Raw genomic sequence first — 19,714 nt, forward strand, 5'->3', positions numbered from 1 at the left:
GTGACTGTGGGTGATGTGACGGTGGGTGATGTGACTGTGGGTGATGTGACGGTGGGTGATGTGACGGTGGGAGTTGTGACGGTGGGTGATGTGACGGTGGGTGATGTGATGGTGGGTGATGTGACGGTGGGTGATGTGACGGTGGGTGATGTGACGGTGGGTGATGTGACGGTGGGAGTTGTGACGGTGGGTGATGTGACGGTGGGTGATGTGACGGTGGGAGTTGTGACGGTGGGTGTTGTGACGGTGGGTGATGTGACGGTGGGTGATGTGACGGTGGGAGTTGTGACGGTGGGTCATGTGACGGTGGGAGTTGTGACGGTGGGTGATGTGACGGTGGGTGATGTGACGGTGGGAGATGTGACGGTGGGTGATGTGACGGTGGGAGTTGTGACGGTGGGTGTTGTGACGGTGGGTGATGTGACGGTGGGTGATGTGACGGTGGGAGTTGTGACGGTGGATGATGTGACGGTGGGAGATGTGACGGTGGGTGATGTGACGGTGGGTGATGTGACGGTGGGAGTTGTGACGGTGGATGATGTGACGGTGGGAGTTGTGACGGTGGGTGATGTGACGGTGGGAGTTGTGACGGTGGAAGTTGTGACGGTGGGTGATGTGACGGTGGGTGATGTGATGGTGGGTGATGTGACGGTGGGTGATGTGACGGTGGGTGATGTGACGGTGGGAGATGTGACGGTGGGAGATGTGACGGTGGGTGATGTGACGGTGGGTGATGTGACTGTGGGTGATGTGACGGTGGGTGATGTGACGGTGGGTGATGTCACGGTGGGAGTTGTGACGGTGGGTGATGTGACGGTGGGTGATGTGACGGTGGGAGTTGTGACGGTGGAAGTTGTGACGGTGGGTGATGTGACGGTGGGTGATGTGACGGTGGGTGATGTGACGGTGGGAGATGTGACGGTGGGAGATGTGACGGTGGGTGATGTGACGGTGGGTGATGTGACTGTGGGTGATGTGACGGTGGGTGATGTGACGGTGGGTGATGTCACGGTGGGAGTTGTGACGGTGGGTGATGTGACGGTGGGTGATGTGACGGTGGGAATTGTGACGGTGGGTGATGTGACGGTGGGTGTTGTGACGGTGGGTGATGTGACGGTGGGTGATGTGACGGTGGGAGTTGTGACGGTGGGTGATGTGACGGTGGGTGATGTGACGGTGGGTGATGTGACGGTGGGAGTTGTGATGGTGGGTGATGTGACGGTGGGTGATGTGACTGTGGGTGATGTGACGGTGGGTGATGTGACGGTGGGTGATGTGACGGTGGGTGATGTGACTGTGGGTGGTGTGACTGTGGGTGATGTGACGGTGGGAGTTGTGACGGTGGGTGATGTGACGGTTGGTGATGTGACGGTGGGTGATGTGACGGTGGGAGTTGTGACGGTGGGTGATGTGACGGTGGGTGATGTGACTGTGGGTGATGTGACGGTGGGTGATGTGACTGTGGGTGATGTGACGGTGGGTGATGTGACGGTGGGAGTTGTGACGGTGGGTGATGTGACGGTTGGTGATGTGACGGTGGGTGATGTGACGGTGGGAGTTGTGACGGTGGGTGATGTGACGGTGGGAGTTGTGACGGTGGGTGATGTGACTGTGGGTGGTGTGACTGTGGGTGATGTGACGGTGGGAGTTGTGACGGTGGGTGATGTGACGGTTGGTGATGTGACGGTGGGTGATGTGACGGTGGGAGTTGTGACGGTGGGAGTTGTGACGGTGGGTGATGTGACGGTTGGTGATGTGACGGTGGGAGTTGTGACGGTGGGTGATGTGACGGTGGGAGTTGTGACGGTGGGTGATGTGACGGTGGGTGATGTGACGGTGGGTGATGTGACGGTGGGAGTTGTGACGGTGGATGATGTGACGGTGGGAGATGTGACGGTGGGTGATGTGACGGTGGGAGTTGTGACGGTGGGTGATGTGACGGTGGGAGTTGTGACGGTGGGTGATGTGACGGTGGGAGATGTGACGGTGGAAGTTGTGACGGTGGGAGTTGTGACGGTGGGTGATGTGACGGTGGGTGATGTGACGGTGGGTGATGTGACGGTGGGTGATGTGACGGTGGGAGTTGTGACGGTGGAAGTTGTGACGGTGGGTGATGTGACGGTGGGTGATGTGACGGTGGGAGATGTGACGGTGGGAGATGTGACGGTGGGTGATGTGACGGTGGGTGATGTGACGGTGGGTGATGTGATGGTGGGTGATGTGACGGTGGGAGATGTGACGGTGGGAGATGTGACGGTGGGTGATGTGACGGTGGGTGATGTGACTGTGGGTGATGTGACGGTGGGTGATGTGACTGTGGGTGATGTGACGGTGGGTGATGTGACGGTGGGTGATGTCACGGTGGGAGTTGTGACGGTGGGTGATGTGACTGTGGGTGATGTGACGGTGGGTGATGTGACTGTGGGTGATGTGACGGTGGGTGATGTGACGGTGGGAGTTGTGACGGTGGGTGATGTGACGGTGGGTGATGTGATGGTGGGTGATGTGACGGTGGGAGTTGTGACGGTGGGTGATGTGACGGTGGGAGATGTGACGGTGGGAGATGTGACGGTGGGTGATGTGACGGTGGGTGATGTGACTGTGGGTGATGTGACGGTGGGTGATGTGACTGTGGGTGATGTGACGGTGGGTGATGTGACGGTGGGTGATGTCACGGTGGGAGTTGTGACGGTGGGTGATGTGACGGTGGGTGATGTGACTGTGGGTGATGTGACGGTGGGTGATGTGACGGTGGGTGATGTGACTGTGGGTGATGTGACGGTGGGTGATGTGACGGTGGGTGGTGTGACTGTGGGTGGTGTGACGGTGGGTGATGTGACTGTGGGTGGTGTGACTGTGGGTGGTGTGACTGTGGGTGGTGTGACTGTGGGTGATGTGACGGTGGGTGATGTGACTGTGGGTGATGTGACGGTGGGAGTTGTGACGGTGGGTGATGTGACGGTGGGTGATGTGACGGTGGGTGATGTGACTGTGGGTGGTGTGACTGTGGGTGGTGTGACTGTGGGTGATGTGACGGTGGGTGATGTGACTGTGGGTGGTGTGACTGTGGGTGATGTGACGGTGGGAGTTGTGACGGTGGGTGATGTGACGGTTGGTGGTGTGACGGTGGGTGATGTGACGGTGGGAGTTGTGACGGTATGTGATGTGAAGGTGGGAGTTGTGACGGTGGGTGATGTGACGGTGGGAGTTGTGACGGTGGGAGTTGTGACGGTGGGAGTTGTGACGGTGGGTGATGTGACGGTTGGTGATGTGACGGTGGGAGTTGTGACGGTGGGTGATGTGACGGTGGATGATGTGACGGTGGGTGATGTGACGGTGGGTGATGTGACGGTGGGTGTTGTGACGGTGGGTGATGTGACGGTGGGTGATGTGACGGTGGGAGTTGTGACGGTGGGTGATGTGACGGTGGGAGTTGTGACGGTGGGTGATGTGACGGTGGGAGTTGTGACGGTGGGTGATGTGACGGTGGGAGTTGTGACGGTGGGTGATGTGACGGTGGGAGTTGTGACGGTGGGTGATGTGACGGTGGATGATGTGACGGTGGATGATGTGACGGTGGGTGATGTGACGGTGGGTGATGTGACGGTGGGAGTTGTGACGGTGGGTGATGTGACGGTGTGTGATGTGACGGTGCGAGTTGTGACGGTGGGAGTTGTGACGGTGGGTGATGTGACGGTGGGTGATGTGACGGTGGGTGATGTGACGGTGGGAGATGTGACGGTGGGTGATGTGACGGTGGGAGTTGTGACGGTGGGTGATGTGACGGTGGGTGATGTGACGGTGGGTGATGTGACGGTGGGAGTTGTGACGGTGGGAGTTGTGACGGTGGGTGATGTGACGGTGGGAGTTGTGACGGTGGGTGATGTGACGGTGGGTGATGTGACGGTGGATGATGTGACGGTGGGTGATGTGACGGTGGGTGATGTGACGGTGGGTGATGTGACGGTGGGAGTTGTGACGGTGGGTGATGTGACGGTGGGTGATGTGACGGTGGGAGATGTGACGGTGGGTGATGTGACGGTGGATGATGTGACGGTGGGAGTTGTGACGGTGGGAGTTGTGAGGGTGGGTGATGTGACGGTGGATGATGTGACGGTGGGAGTTGTGACGGTGGGTGATGTGACGGTGGGAGTTGTGACGGTGGGTGATGTGACGGTGGGAGATGTGACGGTGGGTGATGTGACGGTGGGAGTTGTGACGGTGGATGATGTGACGGTGGGAGATGTGACGGTGGGTGATGTGACGGTGGAAGTTGTGACGGTGGGTGATGTGACGGTGGGTGATGTGACGGTGGGTGATGTGACGGTGGGAGTTGTGACGGTGGTTGATGTGACGGTGGGTGATGTGACTCTGGGTGATGTGACGGTGGGAGTTGTGACGGTGGGAGTTGTGACGGTGGGTGATGTGACGGTGGGTGGTGTGACGGTGGGAGTTGTGACGGTGGTTGATGTGACTCTGGGTGATGTGACGTTGGGAGTTGTGACGGTGGGAGTTGTGACGGTGGGTGATGTGACGGTGGGAGTTGTGACGGTGGGTGATGTGAAGGTGGGTGATGTGACGGTGGGTGATGTGACGGTGGGAGTTGTGACGGTGGATGATGTGACGGTGTGTGATGTGACGGTGGGTGATGTGACGGTGGGAGTTGTGACGGTGGGTGATGTGACGGTGGGAGTTGTGACGGTGGGTGATGTGACGGTGGGTGATGTGACGGTGGGTGATGTGACGGTGGGTGATGTGACGGTGGGTGATGTGTCGGTGGGTGTTGTGACGGTGGGTGATGTGACGGTGGGAGTTGTGACGGTGGGAATTGTGACGGTGGGTGATGTGACGGTGGGTGATGTGACGGTGGGTGATGTGACGGTGGATGATGTGACGGTGGGAGTTGTGACGGTGGGTGACGTGACGGTGGGTGACGTGACGGTGGGAGTTGTTACGGTGGGTGATGTGACGGTGGGAGTTGTGACGGTGGGAGTTGTGACGGTGGGTGATGTGACGGTGGGTGATGTGACGGTGGGTGATGTGACGGTGGGAGTTGTGACGGTGGGAGTTGTGACGGTGGGTGATGTGACGGTGGGAGTTGTGACGGTGGGTAATGTGACGGTGGGTGATGTGACGGTGGGCGATGTGACGGTGGGAGTTGTGACGGTGGGTGATGTGACGGTGGGTGATGTGACGGTGGGTGATGTGACGGTGGGAGTTGTGACGGTGGGTGATGTGACGGTGGGAGTTGTGACGGTGGGTGATGTGACGGTGGGTGATGTGACGTTGGGTGATGTGACGGTGGGAGTTGTGACGGTGGGTGATGTGACGGTGGGTGATGTGACGGTGGGTGATGTGACGGTGGGAGTTGTGACGGTGGGTGATGTGACGGTGGGTGATGTGACGTTGGGTGATGTGACGGTGGGTGATGTGACGTTGGGTGATGTGACGGTGGGAGTTGTGACGGTGGGTGATGTGACGGTGGGTGATGTGACGGTGGGTGATGTGACGGTGGGAGTTGTGACGGTGGGTGATGTGACGGTGGGTGATGTGACGGTGGGTGATGTGACGGTGGGTGATGTGACGGTGGGAGTTGTGACGGTGGGTGATGTGACGGTGGGTGATGTGACGGTGGGTGATGTGACGGTGGGTGATTTGACGGTGGGAGTTGTGACGGTGGGAGTTGTGACGATGGTAGATGTGACGGTGCGTGATGTGATGGTGGGAGTCGTGACGGTGGGAGTCGTGACGGTGGGAATTGTGACGGTGGGTGATGTGACGGTGGGAGTTGTGACGGTGGAAGTTGTGACGGTGGGTGATGTGACGGTGGGAGTTGTGACGGTGGGTGATGTGACGGTGGGAGTTGTGGCGGTGGGAGTTGTGACGGTGGGTGATGTGACGGTGGGTGATGTGACGGTGGGAGTTGTGACGGTGGGTGATGTGACGGTGGGTGATGTGACGGTGGGAGTTGTGACGGTGGGTGATGTGACGGTGGGTGATGTGACGGTGGGAGTTGTGACGATGGGCGATGTGACGGTGGGAGTTGTGACGGTGGGTGATGTGACGGTGGGAGTTGTGACGGTGGGCGATGTGACGGTGGGTGATGTGACGGTGGGAGTTGTGACGGTGGGTGATGTGACGGTGGGTGATGTGAAGGTGGGAGTTGTGAAGGTGGGTGATGTGACGGTGGGAGTTGTGACGATGGGCGATGTGACGGTGGGTGATGTGACGGTGGGAGTTGTGACGGTGGGTGATGTGACGGTGGGAGTTGTGACGGTGGGCGATGTGCCGGTGGGTGATGTGACGATGGGAGTTGTGACGGTGGGTGATGTGACGGTGGGTGATGTGAAGGTGGGAGTTGTGACGGTGGGAGTTGTGACGGTGGGTGATGTGACGGTGGGTGATGTGACGGTGGGAGTTGTGACGGTGGGTGATGTGACGGTGGGTGATGTGACGGTGGGAGTTGTGACGGTGGGTGATGTGACGGTGGGAGTTGTGACGGTGGGAGTTGTGACGGTGGGTGATGTGACGGTGGGAGTTGTGACGGTGGGTGATGTGACGGTGGGTGATGTGACGGTGGGTGATGTGACGGTGGGTGATGTGACGGTGGGAGTTGTGACGGTGGGTGATGTGACGGTGGGTGATGTTACGGTGGGTGATGTGACGGTGGGAGTTGTGACGGTGGGTGATGTGACGGTGGGTGATGTGACGGTGGGTGATGTGAAGGTGGGTGATGTGAAGGTGGGTGATGTGAAGGTGGGAGTTGTGACGGTGGGTGATGTGACGGTGGGTGATGTGACAGTGGGTGATGTGACGGTGGGTGATGTGACGGTGGGTGATGTGAAGGTGGGAGTTGTGACGGTGGGTGATGTGACGGTGGGAGTTGTGATGGTGGGTGATGTGAAGGTGGGTGATGTGAAGGTGGGAGTTGTGACGGTGGGTGATGTGACGGTGGGTGATGTGACGGTGGGTGATGTGACGGTGGGTGATGTGACGGTGGGAGTTGTGACGGTGGGAGATGTGACGGTGGGAGATGTGACGGTGGGTGATGTGACGGTGGGTGATGTGACGGTGGGAGTTGTGACGCTGGGAGTTGTGACGGTGGGTGATGTGACGGTGGGTGATGTGACGGTGGGTGATGTGAAGGTGGGTGATGTGACGGTGGGTGTTGTGACGGTGGGTGATGTGACGGTGGGAGTTGTGACGGTGGGTGATGTGACGGTGGGAGTTGTGACGGTGGGTGATGTGACGGTGGGTGATGTGACAGTGGGTGATGTGAAGGTGGGTGATGTGACGGTGGGTGATGTGACGGTGGGAGTTGTGACGGTGGGTGATGTGACGGTGGGAGTTGTGACGGTGGGTGATGTGACGGTGGGAGTTGTGACGGTGGGTGATGTGACGGTGGGAGTTGTGAAGGTGGGTGATGTGACGGTGGGTGATGTGACGGTGGGTGATGTGACGGTGGGTGATGTGAAGGTGGGTGATGTGACGGTGGGTGATGTGACGGTGGGTGATGTGAAGGTGGGAGTTGTGAAGGTGTGTGATGTGACGGTGGGTGATGTGACAGTGGGTGATGTGAAGGTGGGTGATGTGACGGTGGGTGATGTGACGGTGGGAGTTGTGACGGTGTGTGATGTGACGGTGGGAGTTGTGACGGTGGGAGTTGTGACGGTGGGTGATGTGACGGTGGGAGTTGTGACGGTGGGTGATGTGACGGTGGGTGATGTGACGGTGGGTGATGTGACGGTGGGTGATGTGACGGTGGGAGATGTGACGGTGGGTGATGTGACGGTGGGTGATGTGAAGGTGGGAGTTGTGAAGGTGGGTGATGTGACGGTGGGTGATGTGACGGTGGGAGTTGTGACGGTGGGTGATGTGACGGTGGGAGTTGTGACGGTGGGTGATGTGACGGTGGGAGTTGTGACGGTGGGTGATGTGACGGTGGGAGTTGTGACGGTGGGTGATGTGACGGTGGGAGTTGTGACGGTGGGAGTTGTGACGGTGGGAGTTGTGACGGTGGGTGATATGACGGTGGGAGTTGTGACGGTGGGTGCTGTGACGGTGGGTGATATGACGGTGGGAGTTGTGACGGTGGGAGTTGTGACGGTGGGTGATGTGACGGTGGGAGTTGTGACGGTGGGAGTTGTGATGGTGGGTGATGTGACGGTGGGAGTTGTGACGGTGGGAGTTGTGACGGTGGGTGATGTGACGGTGGGAGTTGTGACGGTGGGAGTTGTGACGGTGGGAGTTGTGACGGTGGGTGATATGACGGTGGGAGTTGTGACGGTGGGTGCTGTGACGGTGGGTGATATGACGGTGGGAGTTGTGACGGTGGGAGTTGTGACGGTGGGAGTTGTGACGGTGGGTGATATGACGGTGGGAGTTGTGACGGTGGGTGCTGTGACGGTGGGTGATGTGATGGTGGGTGATGTGACGGTGGGAGTGGTGAAGGTGGGTGATGTGACGGTGGGTGATGTGACGGTGGGTGATGTGACGGTGGGAGTTGTGACGGTGGGTGATGTGACGGTGGGTGATGTGACGGTGGGAGTTGTGACGGTGGGTGATGTGACGGTGGGTGATGTGACGGTGGGTGATGTGACGGGTGGAGTTGTGACGGTGGGTGATGTGACGGTGGGAGTTGTGACGGTGGGAGTGGTGACGATGGGTGCTGTGACGGTGGGTGATGTGACGGTGGGAGTTGTGACGGTGGGTGATGTGACGGTGGGTGATTTGACGGTGGGAGTTGTGACGGTGGGAGTTGTGACGGTGGTAGATGTGACGGTGCGTGATGTGATGGTGGGAGTCGTGACGGTGGGAGTCATGACGGTGGGAATTGTGACGGTGGGTGGTGTGACGGTGGGTGATGTGAAGGTGGGAGTTGTGACGGTGGGAGTTGTGACGGTGGTAGATGTGACGGTGCGTGATGTGATGGTGGGAGTCGTGACGGTGGGAGTCATGACGGTGGGAATTGTGACGGTGGGTGGTGTGACGGTGGGTGATGTGACGGTGGGAGTTGTGACGGTGGAAGTTGTGACGGTGGGAGTTGTGGCGGTGGGTGATGTGACGGTGGGAGTTGTGACGGTGGGTGATGTGACGGTGGGTGATGTGACGGTGGGAGTTGTGACGGTGGGTGATGTGACGGTGGGTGATGTGACGGTGGGAGTTGTGAAGGTGGGAGTTGTGACGGTGGGTGATGTGACGGTGGGAGTTGTGGCGGTGGGAGTTGTGACGGTGGGTGATGTGACGGTGGGTGATGTGACGGTGGGTGATGTGAAGGTGGGAGTTGTGACGGTGGGAGTTGTGACGGTGGGAGTTGTGACGGTGGGTGATGTGACGGTGGGTGATGTGACGGTGGGAGTTGTGACGGTGGGTGATGTGACGGTGGGTGATGTGACGGTGGGAGTTGTGACGGTGGGAGTTGTGACGGTGGGTGATGTGACGGTGGGTGATGTGACGGTGGGTGATGTGAAGGTGGGAGTTGTGACGGTGGGAGTTGTGACGGTGGGTGATGTGACGGTGGGTGATGTGACGGTGGGTGATGTGACGGTGGGAGTTGTGACGGTGGGAGTTGTGACGGTGGGAGTTGTGACGGTGGGAGTTGTGACGGTGGGTGATGTGACGGTGGGTGATGTGACGGTGGGAGTTGTGACGGTGGGAGTTGTGACGGTGGGTGATGTGACGGTGGGAGTTGTGACGGTGGGAGTTGTGACGGTGGGTGATGTGACGGTGGGTGCTGTGACGGTGGGTGATATGACGGTGGGAGTTGTGACGGTGGGAGTTGTGACGGTGGGTGATGTGACGGTGGGAGTTGTGACGGTGGGAGTTGTGACGGTGGGTGATGTGACGGTGGGAGTTGTGACGGTGGGAGTTGTGACGGTGGGAGTTGTGACGGTGGGAGTTGTGACGGTGGGTGATATGACGGTGGGAGTTGTGACGGTGGGTGCTGTGACGGTGGGTGATATGACGGTGGGTGATGTGACGGTGGGAGTTGTGACGGTGGGTGATGTGACGGTGGGTGATGTGACGGTGGGTGATGTGACGGTGGGAGTTGTGACGGTGGGTGATGTGACGGTGGGTGATGTGACGGTGGGTGATTTGACGGTGGGAGTTGTGACGGTGGGTGATGTGACGGTGGGAGTTGTGGCGGTGGGAGTTGTGACGGTGGGTGATGTGACGGTGGGAGTTGTGACGGTGGGTGATGTGACGGTGGGAGTTGTGAATGTGGGAGTTGTGAAGGTGGGTGATGTGAAGGTGGGTGCTGTGACGGTGCGAGTTGTGACGGTGGGAGTTGTGACGTGGGTGTTGTGACGGTGGGTGATATGACGGTGGGAGTTGTGACGGTGGGTGATGTGACGGTGGGTGATGTGACGGTGGGTGATGTGAAGGTGGGAGTTGTGAAGGTGGGTGATGTGAAGGTGGGTGCTGTGACGGTGCGAGTTGTGACGGTGGGAGTTGTGACGTGGGTGTTGTGACGGTGGGTGCTGTGACGGTGGGTGATGTGACGGTGGGTGATGTGACGGTGGGTGATGTGACGGTGGGAGTTGTGACGGTGGAAGTTGTGACGGTGGGTGATGTGACGGTGGGAGTTGTGACGGTGGGTGATGTGACGGTGGGTGATGTGACGGTGGGAGTTGTGGCGGTGGGAGTTGTGACGGTGGGTGATGTGACGGTGGGAGTTGTGACGGTGGGTGATGTGACGGTGGGTGATGTGACGGTGGGAGTTGTGACGGTGGGTGATGTGACGGTGGGTGATGTGACGGTGGGTGATGTGAAGGTGGGAGTTGACGGTGGGAGTTGTGACGGTGGGTGAAGTGACGGTGGGTGATGTGACGGTGGGTGATGTGACGGTGGGTGATGTGACGGTGGGTGATGTGACGGTGGGTGATGTGACGGTGGGTGATGTGACGGTGGGTGATGTGACGGTGGGAGTTGTGACGGTGGGAGTTGTGACGGTGGGTGATGTGACGGTGGGAGTTGTGACGGTGGGTGATGTGACGGTGGGAGTTGTGACGGTGGGTGATGTGACGGTGGGAGTTGTGACGGTGGGTGATGTGACGGTGGGAGTTGTGACGGTGGGTGATGTGACGGTGGGAGTTGTGACGGTGGGTGATGTGACGGTGGGAGTTGTGACGGTGGGAGTTGTGACGGTGGGAGTTGTGACGGTGGGTGATGTGACGGTGGGTGATGTGACGGTGGGTGATGTGACGGTGGGTGATGTGAAGGTGGGAGTTGTGACGGTGGGAGTTGTGACGGTGGGTGATGTGACGGTGGGTGATGTGACGGTGGGTGATGTGACGGTGGGAGTTGTGACGGTGGGAGTTGTGACGGTGGGTGATGTGACGGTGGGTGATGTGACGGTGGGAGTTGTGACGGTGGGAGTTGTGACGGTGGGTGATGTGACGGTGGGTGATGTGACGGTGGGTGATGTGAAGGTGGGAGTTGTGACGGTGGGAGTTGTGACGGTGGGAGTTGTGACGCTGGGAGTTGTGACGGTGAGTGATGTGACGGTGGGAGTTGTGACGGTGGGAGTTGTGACGCTGGGAGTTGTGACGGTGGGAGTTGTGACGGTGGGTGATGTGACGGTGGGTGATGTGAAGGTGGGAGTTGTGACGGTGGGAGTTGTGACGGTGGGTGATGTGACGGTGGGAGTTGTGACGGTGGGAGTTGTGACGGTGGGTGATGTGACGGTGGGAGTTGTGACGGTGGGTGATGTGACGGTGGGTGATGTGACGGTGGGTGATGTGACGGTGGGTGATGTGATTGTGGGAGTTGTGACGGTGGGTGATGTGACGGTGGAAGTTGTGACGGTGGGAGTTGTGACGGTGGGTGATGTGACGGTGGGTGATGTGACGGTGGGAGATGTGACGGTGGGTGATGTGACGGTGGGAGTTGTGACGGTGGGTGATGTGACGGTGGGTGATGTGACGGTGGGAGTTGTGACGGTGGGTGATGTGACGGTGGGAGTTGTGACGGTGGGAGTTGTGACGGTGGGTGATGTGACGGTGGGAGTTGTGACGGTGGGAGTTGTGACGGTGTGTGATATGACGGTGGGAGTTGTGACGGTGGGAGTTGTGACGGTGGGTGATGTGACGGTGGGAGTTGTGACGGTGGGTGATGTGACGGTGGGTGATGTGACGGTGGGTGATGTGACGGTGGGTGATGTGTCGGTGGGAGTTGTGACGGTGGGTGATGTGACGGTGGGTGATGTGACGGTGGGTGATGTGACGGTGGGTGATGTGACGGTGGGTGATGTGTCGGTGGGAGTTGTGACGGTGGGTGATGTGACGGTGGGTGATGTGACGGTGGGTGATGTGACGGTGGGAGTTGTGACGGTGGGTGATGTGACGGTGGGTGATGTGACGGTGGGAGTTGTGACGGTGGGAGTTGTGACGGTGGGAATTGTGACGGTGGGTGATGTGACGGTGGGAGTTGTGACGGTGGGAGTTGTGACGGTGGGTGATGTGACGGTGGGTGATGTGACGGTGGGAGTTGTGACGGTGGGAGTTCTGACGGTGGGTGATGTGACGGTGGGTGATGTGACGGTGGGAGTTGTGGCGGTGGGAGTTCTGACGGTGGGTGATGTGACGGTGGGTGATGTGACGGTGGGAGTTGTGACGGTGGGTGATGTGACGGTGGGTGATGTGACGGTGGGAGTTGTGAAGATGGGAGTTGTGACGGTGGGCGATGTGACGGTGGGTGATGTGACGGTGGGTGATGTGAAGGTGGGAGTTGTGACGGTGGGTGATGTGACGGTGGGAGTTGTGACGGTGGGCGATGTGACGGTGGGCGATGTGACGGTGGGTGATGTGACGGTGGGAGGTGTGACGGTGGGAGTTGTGACGGTGGGTGATGTGACAGTGGGTGATGTGAAGATGGGAGTTGTGACGGTGGGTGATGTGACGGTGGGTGATGTGACGGTGGGTGATGTGACGGTGGGAGGTGTGACGGTGGGAGTTGTGACGGTGGGTGATGTGACGGTGGGTGATGTGACGGTGGGTGATGTGACGGTGGGAGGTGTGACGGTGGGAGTTGTCACGGTGGGAGTTGTGACGGTGGGTGATGTGACTGTGGGTGATGTGACGGTGGGTGATGTGACGGTGGGAGTTGTGACGGTGGGAGTTGTGACGGTGGGTGATGTGACGGTGGGTGATGTGACGGTGGGTGATGTGACGGTGGGTGATGTGACGGTGGGAGTTGTGACGGTGGGTGATGTGACGGTGGGTGATGTGACGGTGGGAGCTGTGACGGTGGGTGCTGTGACGGTGGGTGATGTGACGGTGGGTGATGTGACGGTGGGTGATGTGACGGTGTGTGATGTGACGTTGGGTGATGTGACGGTGGGAGTTGTGACGGTGGTTGTTGTGACGGTGGGTGATGTGACGGTGGGAGTTGTGACGGTGGGTGATGTGACGGTGGGTGATGTGAAGGTGGGAGTTGTGACGGTGGGTGATGTGACGGTGGGAGTTGTGACGGTGGGTGATGTGACGATGGGTGATGTGACGGTGGGTGATGTGAAGGTGGGAGTTGTGACGGTGGGTGATGTGACGGTGGGAGTTGTGACGGTGGGTGATGTGATGGTGGAAGTTGTGACGGTGGGTGATGTGACGATGGGTGATGAGACGGTGGGAGTTGTGACGGTGGGTGCTGTGACGGTGGGTGATGTGACGGTGTGTGATGTGACGGTGGGTGGTGTGACGGTGGGAGTTGTGACGGTGGGTGATGTGACGGTGGGTGATGTGACGGTGGGTGATGTGACGGTGGGTGCTGTGACGGTGGGTGATGTGACGGTGGGTGTTGTGACGGTGGGTGCTGTGACGGTGGGTGATGTGACGGTGGGTGTTGTGACGGTGGGTGATGTGACGGTGGGTGATGTGACGGTGGGTGATGTGACGGTGGGTGCTGTGAAGGTGGGTGATGTGACGGTGGGTGTTGTGACGGTGGGTGCTGTGACGGTGGGTGATGTGACGGTGGGTGTTGTGACGGTGGGTGCTGTGACGGTGGGTGATGTGACGGTGGATGATGTGACGGTGGGAGTTGTGACGGTGGGTGATGTGAAGGTGCGTGATGTGACGGTGGGTGATGTGACGGTGGGTGATGTGACGGTGGGTGATGTGACGGTGGGTGATGTGACGTTGGGAGTTGTGACGGTGGGTGATGTGACGGTGGGTGATGTGACGGTGGGTGATGTGACGGTGGGAGTTGTGACGGTGGGTGATGTGACGGTGGGTGATGTGACGGTGGGAGTTGTGACGGTGGGTGATGTGACGGTGGGTGATGTGACGGTGGGTGAAGTGACGGTGGGCGTTGTGACGGTGGGCGATGTGACGGTGGGAGTTGTGACGGTGGGAGTTGTGACGGTGGGTGATGTGACGGCGGGTGATGTGACGGTGGGAGTTGTCACGGTGGGAGTTGTGACGGTGGGTGATGTGACGGTGGGTAATGTGACGGTGGGTGATGTGACGGTGGGAGTTGTGACGGTGGGTGATGTGACGGTGGGTGATGTGACGGTGGGAGTTGTCACGGTGGGAGTTGTGACGGTGGGTGATGTGACGGTGGGTGCTGTGACGGTGGGTGATGTGACGGTGGGTGTTGTGACGGTGGGTGCTGTGACGGTGGGTGATGTGACGGTGGGAGTTGTGATGGTGGGTGATGTGACGGTGGGTGATGTGATGGTGGGTGATGTGACGGTGGGAGTTGTGACGGTGGGTGATGTGACGGTGGGTGATGTGACGGTGGGAGTTGTGATGGTGGGTGATGTGACGGTGGGTGATGTGACGGTGGGAGTTGTGACGGTGGGTGATGTGACGTTGGGTGATGTGACGGTGGGTGATGTGACGGTGGGTGATGTGACGGTGGGTGATGTGACGGTGGGTGATGTGACGGTGGGTGATGTGACGGTGGGTGATGTGACGGTGGGTGATGTGACGGTGGGTGTTGTGACGGTGGGTGATGTGACGGTGGGTGATGTGACGGTGGGAGTTGTGACGGTGGGTGTTGTGACGGTGGGTGCTGTGACGGTGGGTGCTGTGACGGTGGGTGATGTGACGGTGGATGATGTGACGGTGGGAGTTGTGACGGTGAGTGATGTGACGGTGGTCGATGTGACGGTGGGTGATGTGACGGTGGGTGATGTGACGGGGGAAGTTGTCACGGTGGGAGTTGTGACGGTGGGTGATGTGACGGTGGGTGATGTGACGGTGGGTGATGTGACGGTGGAAGTTGTGACGGTGGGTGATGTGACGGTGTGTGATGTGATGGTGGGTGATGTGACGGTGGAAGTTGTGACGGTGGAAGTTGTGACGGTGGGTGAAGTGATGGTGGGAGTTGTGACGGTGGGAGTTGTGACGGTGGGTGATGTTACGGTGGGTGATGTGACGGTGGGAGTTGTGACGGTGGGTGCTGTGACGGTGGGTGCTGTGACGGTGGGTGATGTGACGGTGGGTGATGTGACGGTGGGAGTTGTGACGGTGGGTGTTGTGACGGTGGGTGATGTGACGGTGGGAGTTGTGACGGTGGGTGATGTGACGGTGGGTGATGTGACGGTGGGAGATGTGACGTTGGGTGATGTGACGGTGGGTGATGTGACGGTGGGAGTTGTGACGGTGGAAGTTGTGACGGTGGGTGATGTGACGGTGGATGATGTGACGGTGGGTGATGTGACGGTGGGAGTTGTGACGGTGGGTGATGTGACGGTGGGAGTTGTGACGGTGGGTGATGTGACGGTGGGTGATGTGACGGTGGGTGATGTGACGGTGGGAGTTGTGACGGTGGGTGATGTGACGGTGGGAGTTGTGACGGTGGGTGATGTGACGGTGGGTGATGTGACGGTGGGAGTTGTGACGGTGGGTGATGTGACGGTGGTTGAAGTGACGGTGGGAGTTGTGACGGTGGGTGATGTGACGGTGGGTGATGTGACGGTGGGAGTTGTGACGGTGGGTGATGTGACGGTGGGTGATGTGACGGTGGGTGATGTGACGGTGGGAGTTGTGACGGTGGGTTATGTGACGGTGGGAGTTGTGACGGTGGGAGTTGTGACGGTGGGTGATGTGACGGTGGGTGATGTGACGGTGGGAGTTGTGACGGTGGGTGATGTGACGGTGGGTGATGTGACGGTGGGAGTTGTCACGGTGGGTGATGTGACGGTGGGTGATGTGACGGTGGGAGATGTGACGGTGGGTGTTGTCACGGTGGGAGTTGTGACGGTGGGTGATGTGACGGTGGGTGATGTGACGGTGGGTGATGTGACGGTGGGAGTTGTCACGGTGGGAGTTGTGACGGTGGGTGATGTGACGGTGGGTGATGTGACGGTGGGAGTTGTGACGGTGGGTGATGTGACGGTGGGTGATGTGACGGTGGGTGATGTGAAGGTGGGAGCTGTGACGGTGGGTGCTGTGACGGTGGGTGATGTGACGGTGGGTGATGTGACGGTGGGTGATGTTACGGTGGGTGATGTGACGGTGGGTGATGTGACGGTGGGAGTTGTGACGGTGGTAGTTGTGACGGTGGGTGAAGTGACGGTGGGAGTTGTGACGGTGGGTGATGTGACGGTGGGAGTTGTGACGGTGGGTGATGTGACGGTGGGAGTTGTGACGGTGGGTGATGTGATGGTGGAAGTTGTGACGGTGGAAGTTGTGACGGTGGGTGATGTGACGGTGGGAGTTGTGACGGTGGGTGATGTGACGGTGGGTGATGTGACGGTGGGTGATGTGACGGTGGGAGTTGTGACGGTGGGTGATGTGATGGTGGAAGTTGTGACGGTGGAAGTTGTGACGGTGGGTGATGTGACGGTGGGAGTTGTGACGGTGGGTGATGTGACGGTGGGTGATGTGACGGTGGGTGATGTGACGGTGGGAGTTGTGACGGTGGGTGATGTGACGGTGGGAGTTGTGACGGTGGGTGATGTGACGGTGGGAGTTGTGGCGGTGGGTGATGTGACGGTGGTTGATGTGACGGTGGGAGTTGTGACGGTGGGTGATGTGACGGTGGGTGATGTGACGGTGGGTGATGTGACGGTGGGTGATGTGACGGTGGGAGTTGTGACGGTGGGTGAAGTGACGGTGGGTGATGTGACGGTGGGAGTTGTGACGGTGGGTGATGTGACGGTGGGTGATGTGACGGTGGATGATGTGACGGTGGGTGATGTGACGTTGGGTGATGTGACGGTGGGTGATGTGACGGTGGGAGTTGTGACGGTGGGTGATGTGACGGTGGGTGATGTGACGGTGGGAGTTGTGACGGTGGGAGTTGTGGCGGTGGGTGATGTGACGGTGGTTGATGTGACGGTGGGAGTTGTGACGGTGGGTGATGTGACGGTGGGTGATGTGACGGTGGGTGATGTGACGGTGGGAGTTGTGACGGTGAGTGATGTGACGGTGGGTAATGTGACGGTGGGTGATGTGACGGTGGGTGATGTGACGGTGGGTGATGTGACGGTGGGTGATGTGACGGTGGGTGATGTGACGGTGGGTGATGTGACGGTGGGTGATGTGACGGTGGGAGTTGTGACGGTGAGTGATGTGACGGTGGGTAATGTGACGGTGGGTGATGTGACGGTGGGAGTTGTGACGGTGGGTGATGTGACGGTGGGTGATGTGACGTTGGGTGTTGTGACGGTGGGTGATGTGACGGTGGGTGATGTGACGGTGGGTGATGTGACGGTGGGTGATGTGACGGTGGGAGTTGTGACGGTGGGTGATGTGACGGTGGGTGATGTGACGGTGGGAGTTGTGACGGTGGGTGATGTGACGGTGGTTGATGTGACGGTGGGAGTTGTGACGGTGGGTGATGTGACGGTGGGTGATGTGACGGTGGGTGATGTGACGGTGGGAGTTGTGACGGTGAGTGATGTGACGGTGGGTGATGTGACGGTGGGTGATGTGACGGTGGGTGATGTGACGGTGGGTGATGTGACGGTGGGTGATGTGACGGTGGGTGATGTGACGGTGGGAGTTGTGACGGTGGAAGTTGTGACGGTGGGTGATGTGACGGTGGATGATGTGACGGTGGGTGATGTGACGGTGGGAGTTGTGACGGTGGGTGATGTGACGGTGGGAGTTGTGACGGTGGGTGATGTGACGGTGGGTGATGTGACGGTGGGTGATGTGACGGTGGGAGTTGTGACGGTGGGTGATGTGACGGTGGGAGTTGTGACGGTGGGTGATGTGACGGTGGGTGATGTGACGGTGGGAGTTGTGACGGTGGGTGATGTGACGGTGGTTGAAGTGACGGTGGGAGTTGTGACGGTGGGTGATGTGACGGTGGGTGATGTGACGGTGGGAGTTGTGACGGTGCGTGATGTGACGGTGGGTGATGTGACGGTGGGTGATGTGACGGTGGGAGTTGTGACGGTGGGTTATGTGACGGTGGGAGTTGTGACGGTGGGAGTTGTGACGGTGGGTGATGTGACGGTGGGTGATGTGACGGTGGGAGTTGTGACGGTGGGTGATGTGACGGTGGGTGATGTGACGGTGGGAGTTGTCACGGTGGGTGATGTGACTGTGGGTGATGTGACGGTGGGTGATGTGACGGTGGGTGTTGTCACGGTGGGAGTTGTGACGGTGGGTGATGTGACGGTGGGTGATGTGACGGTGGGTGATGTGACGGTGGGAGTTGTCACGGTGGGAGTTGTGACGGTGGGTGATGTGACGGTGGGTGATGTGACGGTGGGAGTTGTGACGGTGGGTGATGTGACGGTGGGTGATGTGACGGTGGGTGATGTGAAGGTGGGAGCTGTGACGGTGGGTGCTGTGACGGTGGGTGATGTGACGGTGGGTGATGTGACGGTGGGTGATGTTACGGTGGGTGATGTGACGGTGGGTGATGTGACGGTGGGAGTTGTGACGGTGGTAGTTGTGACGGTGGGTGAAGTGACGGTGGGAGTTGTGACGGTGGGTGATGTGACGGTGGGAGTTGTGACGGTGGGTGATGTGACGGTGGGAGTTGTGACGGTGGGTGATGTGATGGTGGAAGTTGTGACGGTGGAAGTTGTGACGGTGGGTGATGTGACGGTGGGAGTTGTGACGGTGGGTGATGTGACGGTGGGTGATGTGACGGTGGGTGATGTGACGGTGGGAGTTGTGACGGTGGGTGAATTGATGGTGGAAGTTGTGACGGTGGAAGTTGTGACGGTGGGTGATGTGACGGTGGGAGTTGTGACGGTGGGTGATGTGACGGTGGGTGATGTGACGGTGGGTGATGTGACGGTGGGAGTTGTGACGGTGGGTGATGTGACGGTGGGAGTTGTGACGGTGGGTGATGTGACGGTGGGAGTTGTGGCGGTGGGTGATGTGACGGTGGTTGATGTGACGGTGGGAGTTGTGACGGTGGGTGATGTGACGGTGGGTGATGTGACGGTGGGTGATGTGACGGTGGGTGATGTGACGGTGGGAGTTGTGACGGTGGGTGAAGTGACGGTGGGTGATGTGACGGTGGGAGTTGTGACGGTGGGTGATGTGACGGTGGGTGATGTGACGGTGGATGATGTGACGGTGGGTGATGTGACGTTGGGTGATGTGACGGTGGGTGATGTGACGGTGGGAGTTGTGACGGTGGGTGATGTGACGGTGGGTGATGTGACGGTGGGAGTTGTGACGGTGGGAGTTGTGGCGGTGGGTGATGTGACGGTGGTTGATGTGACGGTGGGAGTTGTGACGGTGGGTGATGTGACGGTGGGTGATGTGACGGTGGGTGATGTGACGGTGGGAGTTGTGACGGT

At 59.2% G+C, this 19,714-nt stretch overlaps 1 protein-coding gene across 1 annotated transcript; it reads right to left on the reverse strand.

Annotated features, from left to right (window-relative positions):
- Positions 1–4,247: 4,247 nt before the first annotated feature.
- LOC137309966 (hepatitis A virus cellular receptor 1-like) lies at positions 4,248–17,752 on the reverse strand (the record flags this gene model as incomplete). The annotated part of the gene is made up of 7 exons (XM_067977962.1): positions 4,248–4,289; positions 8,946–9,056; positions 11,462–11,512; positions 11,957–12,019; positions 15,587–15,637; positions 16,739–16,987; positions 17,702–17,752. Coding segments are annotated over 7 exons (618 nt in total), but the record flags the coding sequence as incomplete, so codon positions are not given.
- Positions 17,753–19,714: the final 1,962 nt, after the last annotated feature.

The sequence above is a fragment of the Heptranchias perlo genome, unplaced genomic scaffold, assembly GCF_035084215.1.
Source record: "Heptranchias perlo isolate sHepPer1 unplaced genomic scaffold, sHepPer1.hap1 HAP1_SCAFFOLD_196, whole genome shotgun sequence".
Classification (NCBI taxonomy): Eukaryota; Metazoa; Chordata; class Chondrichthyes; order Hexanchiformes; family Hexanchidae; genus Heptranchias; species Heptranchias perlo.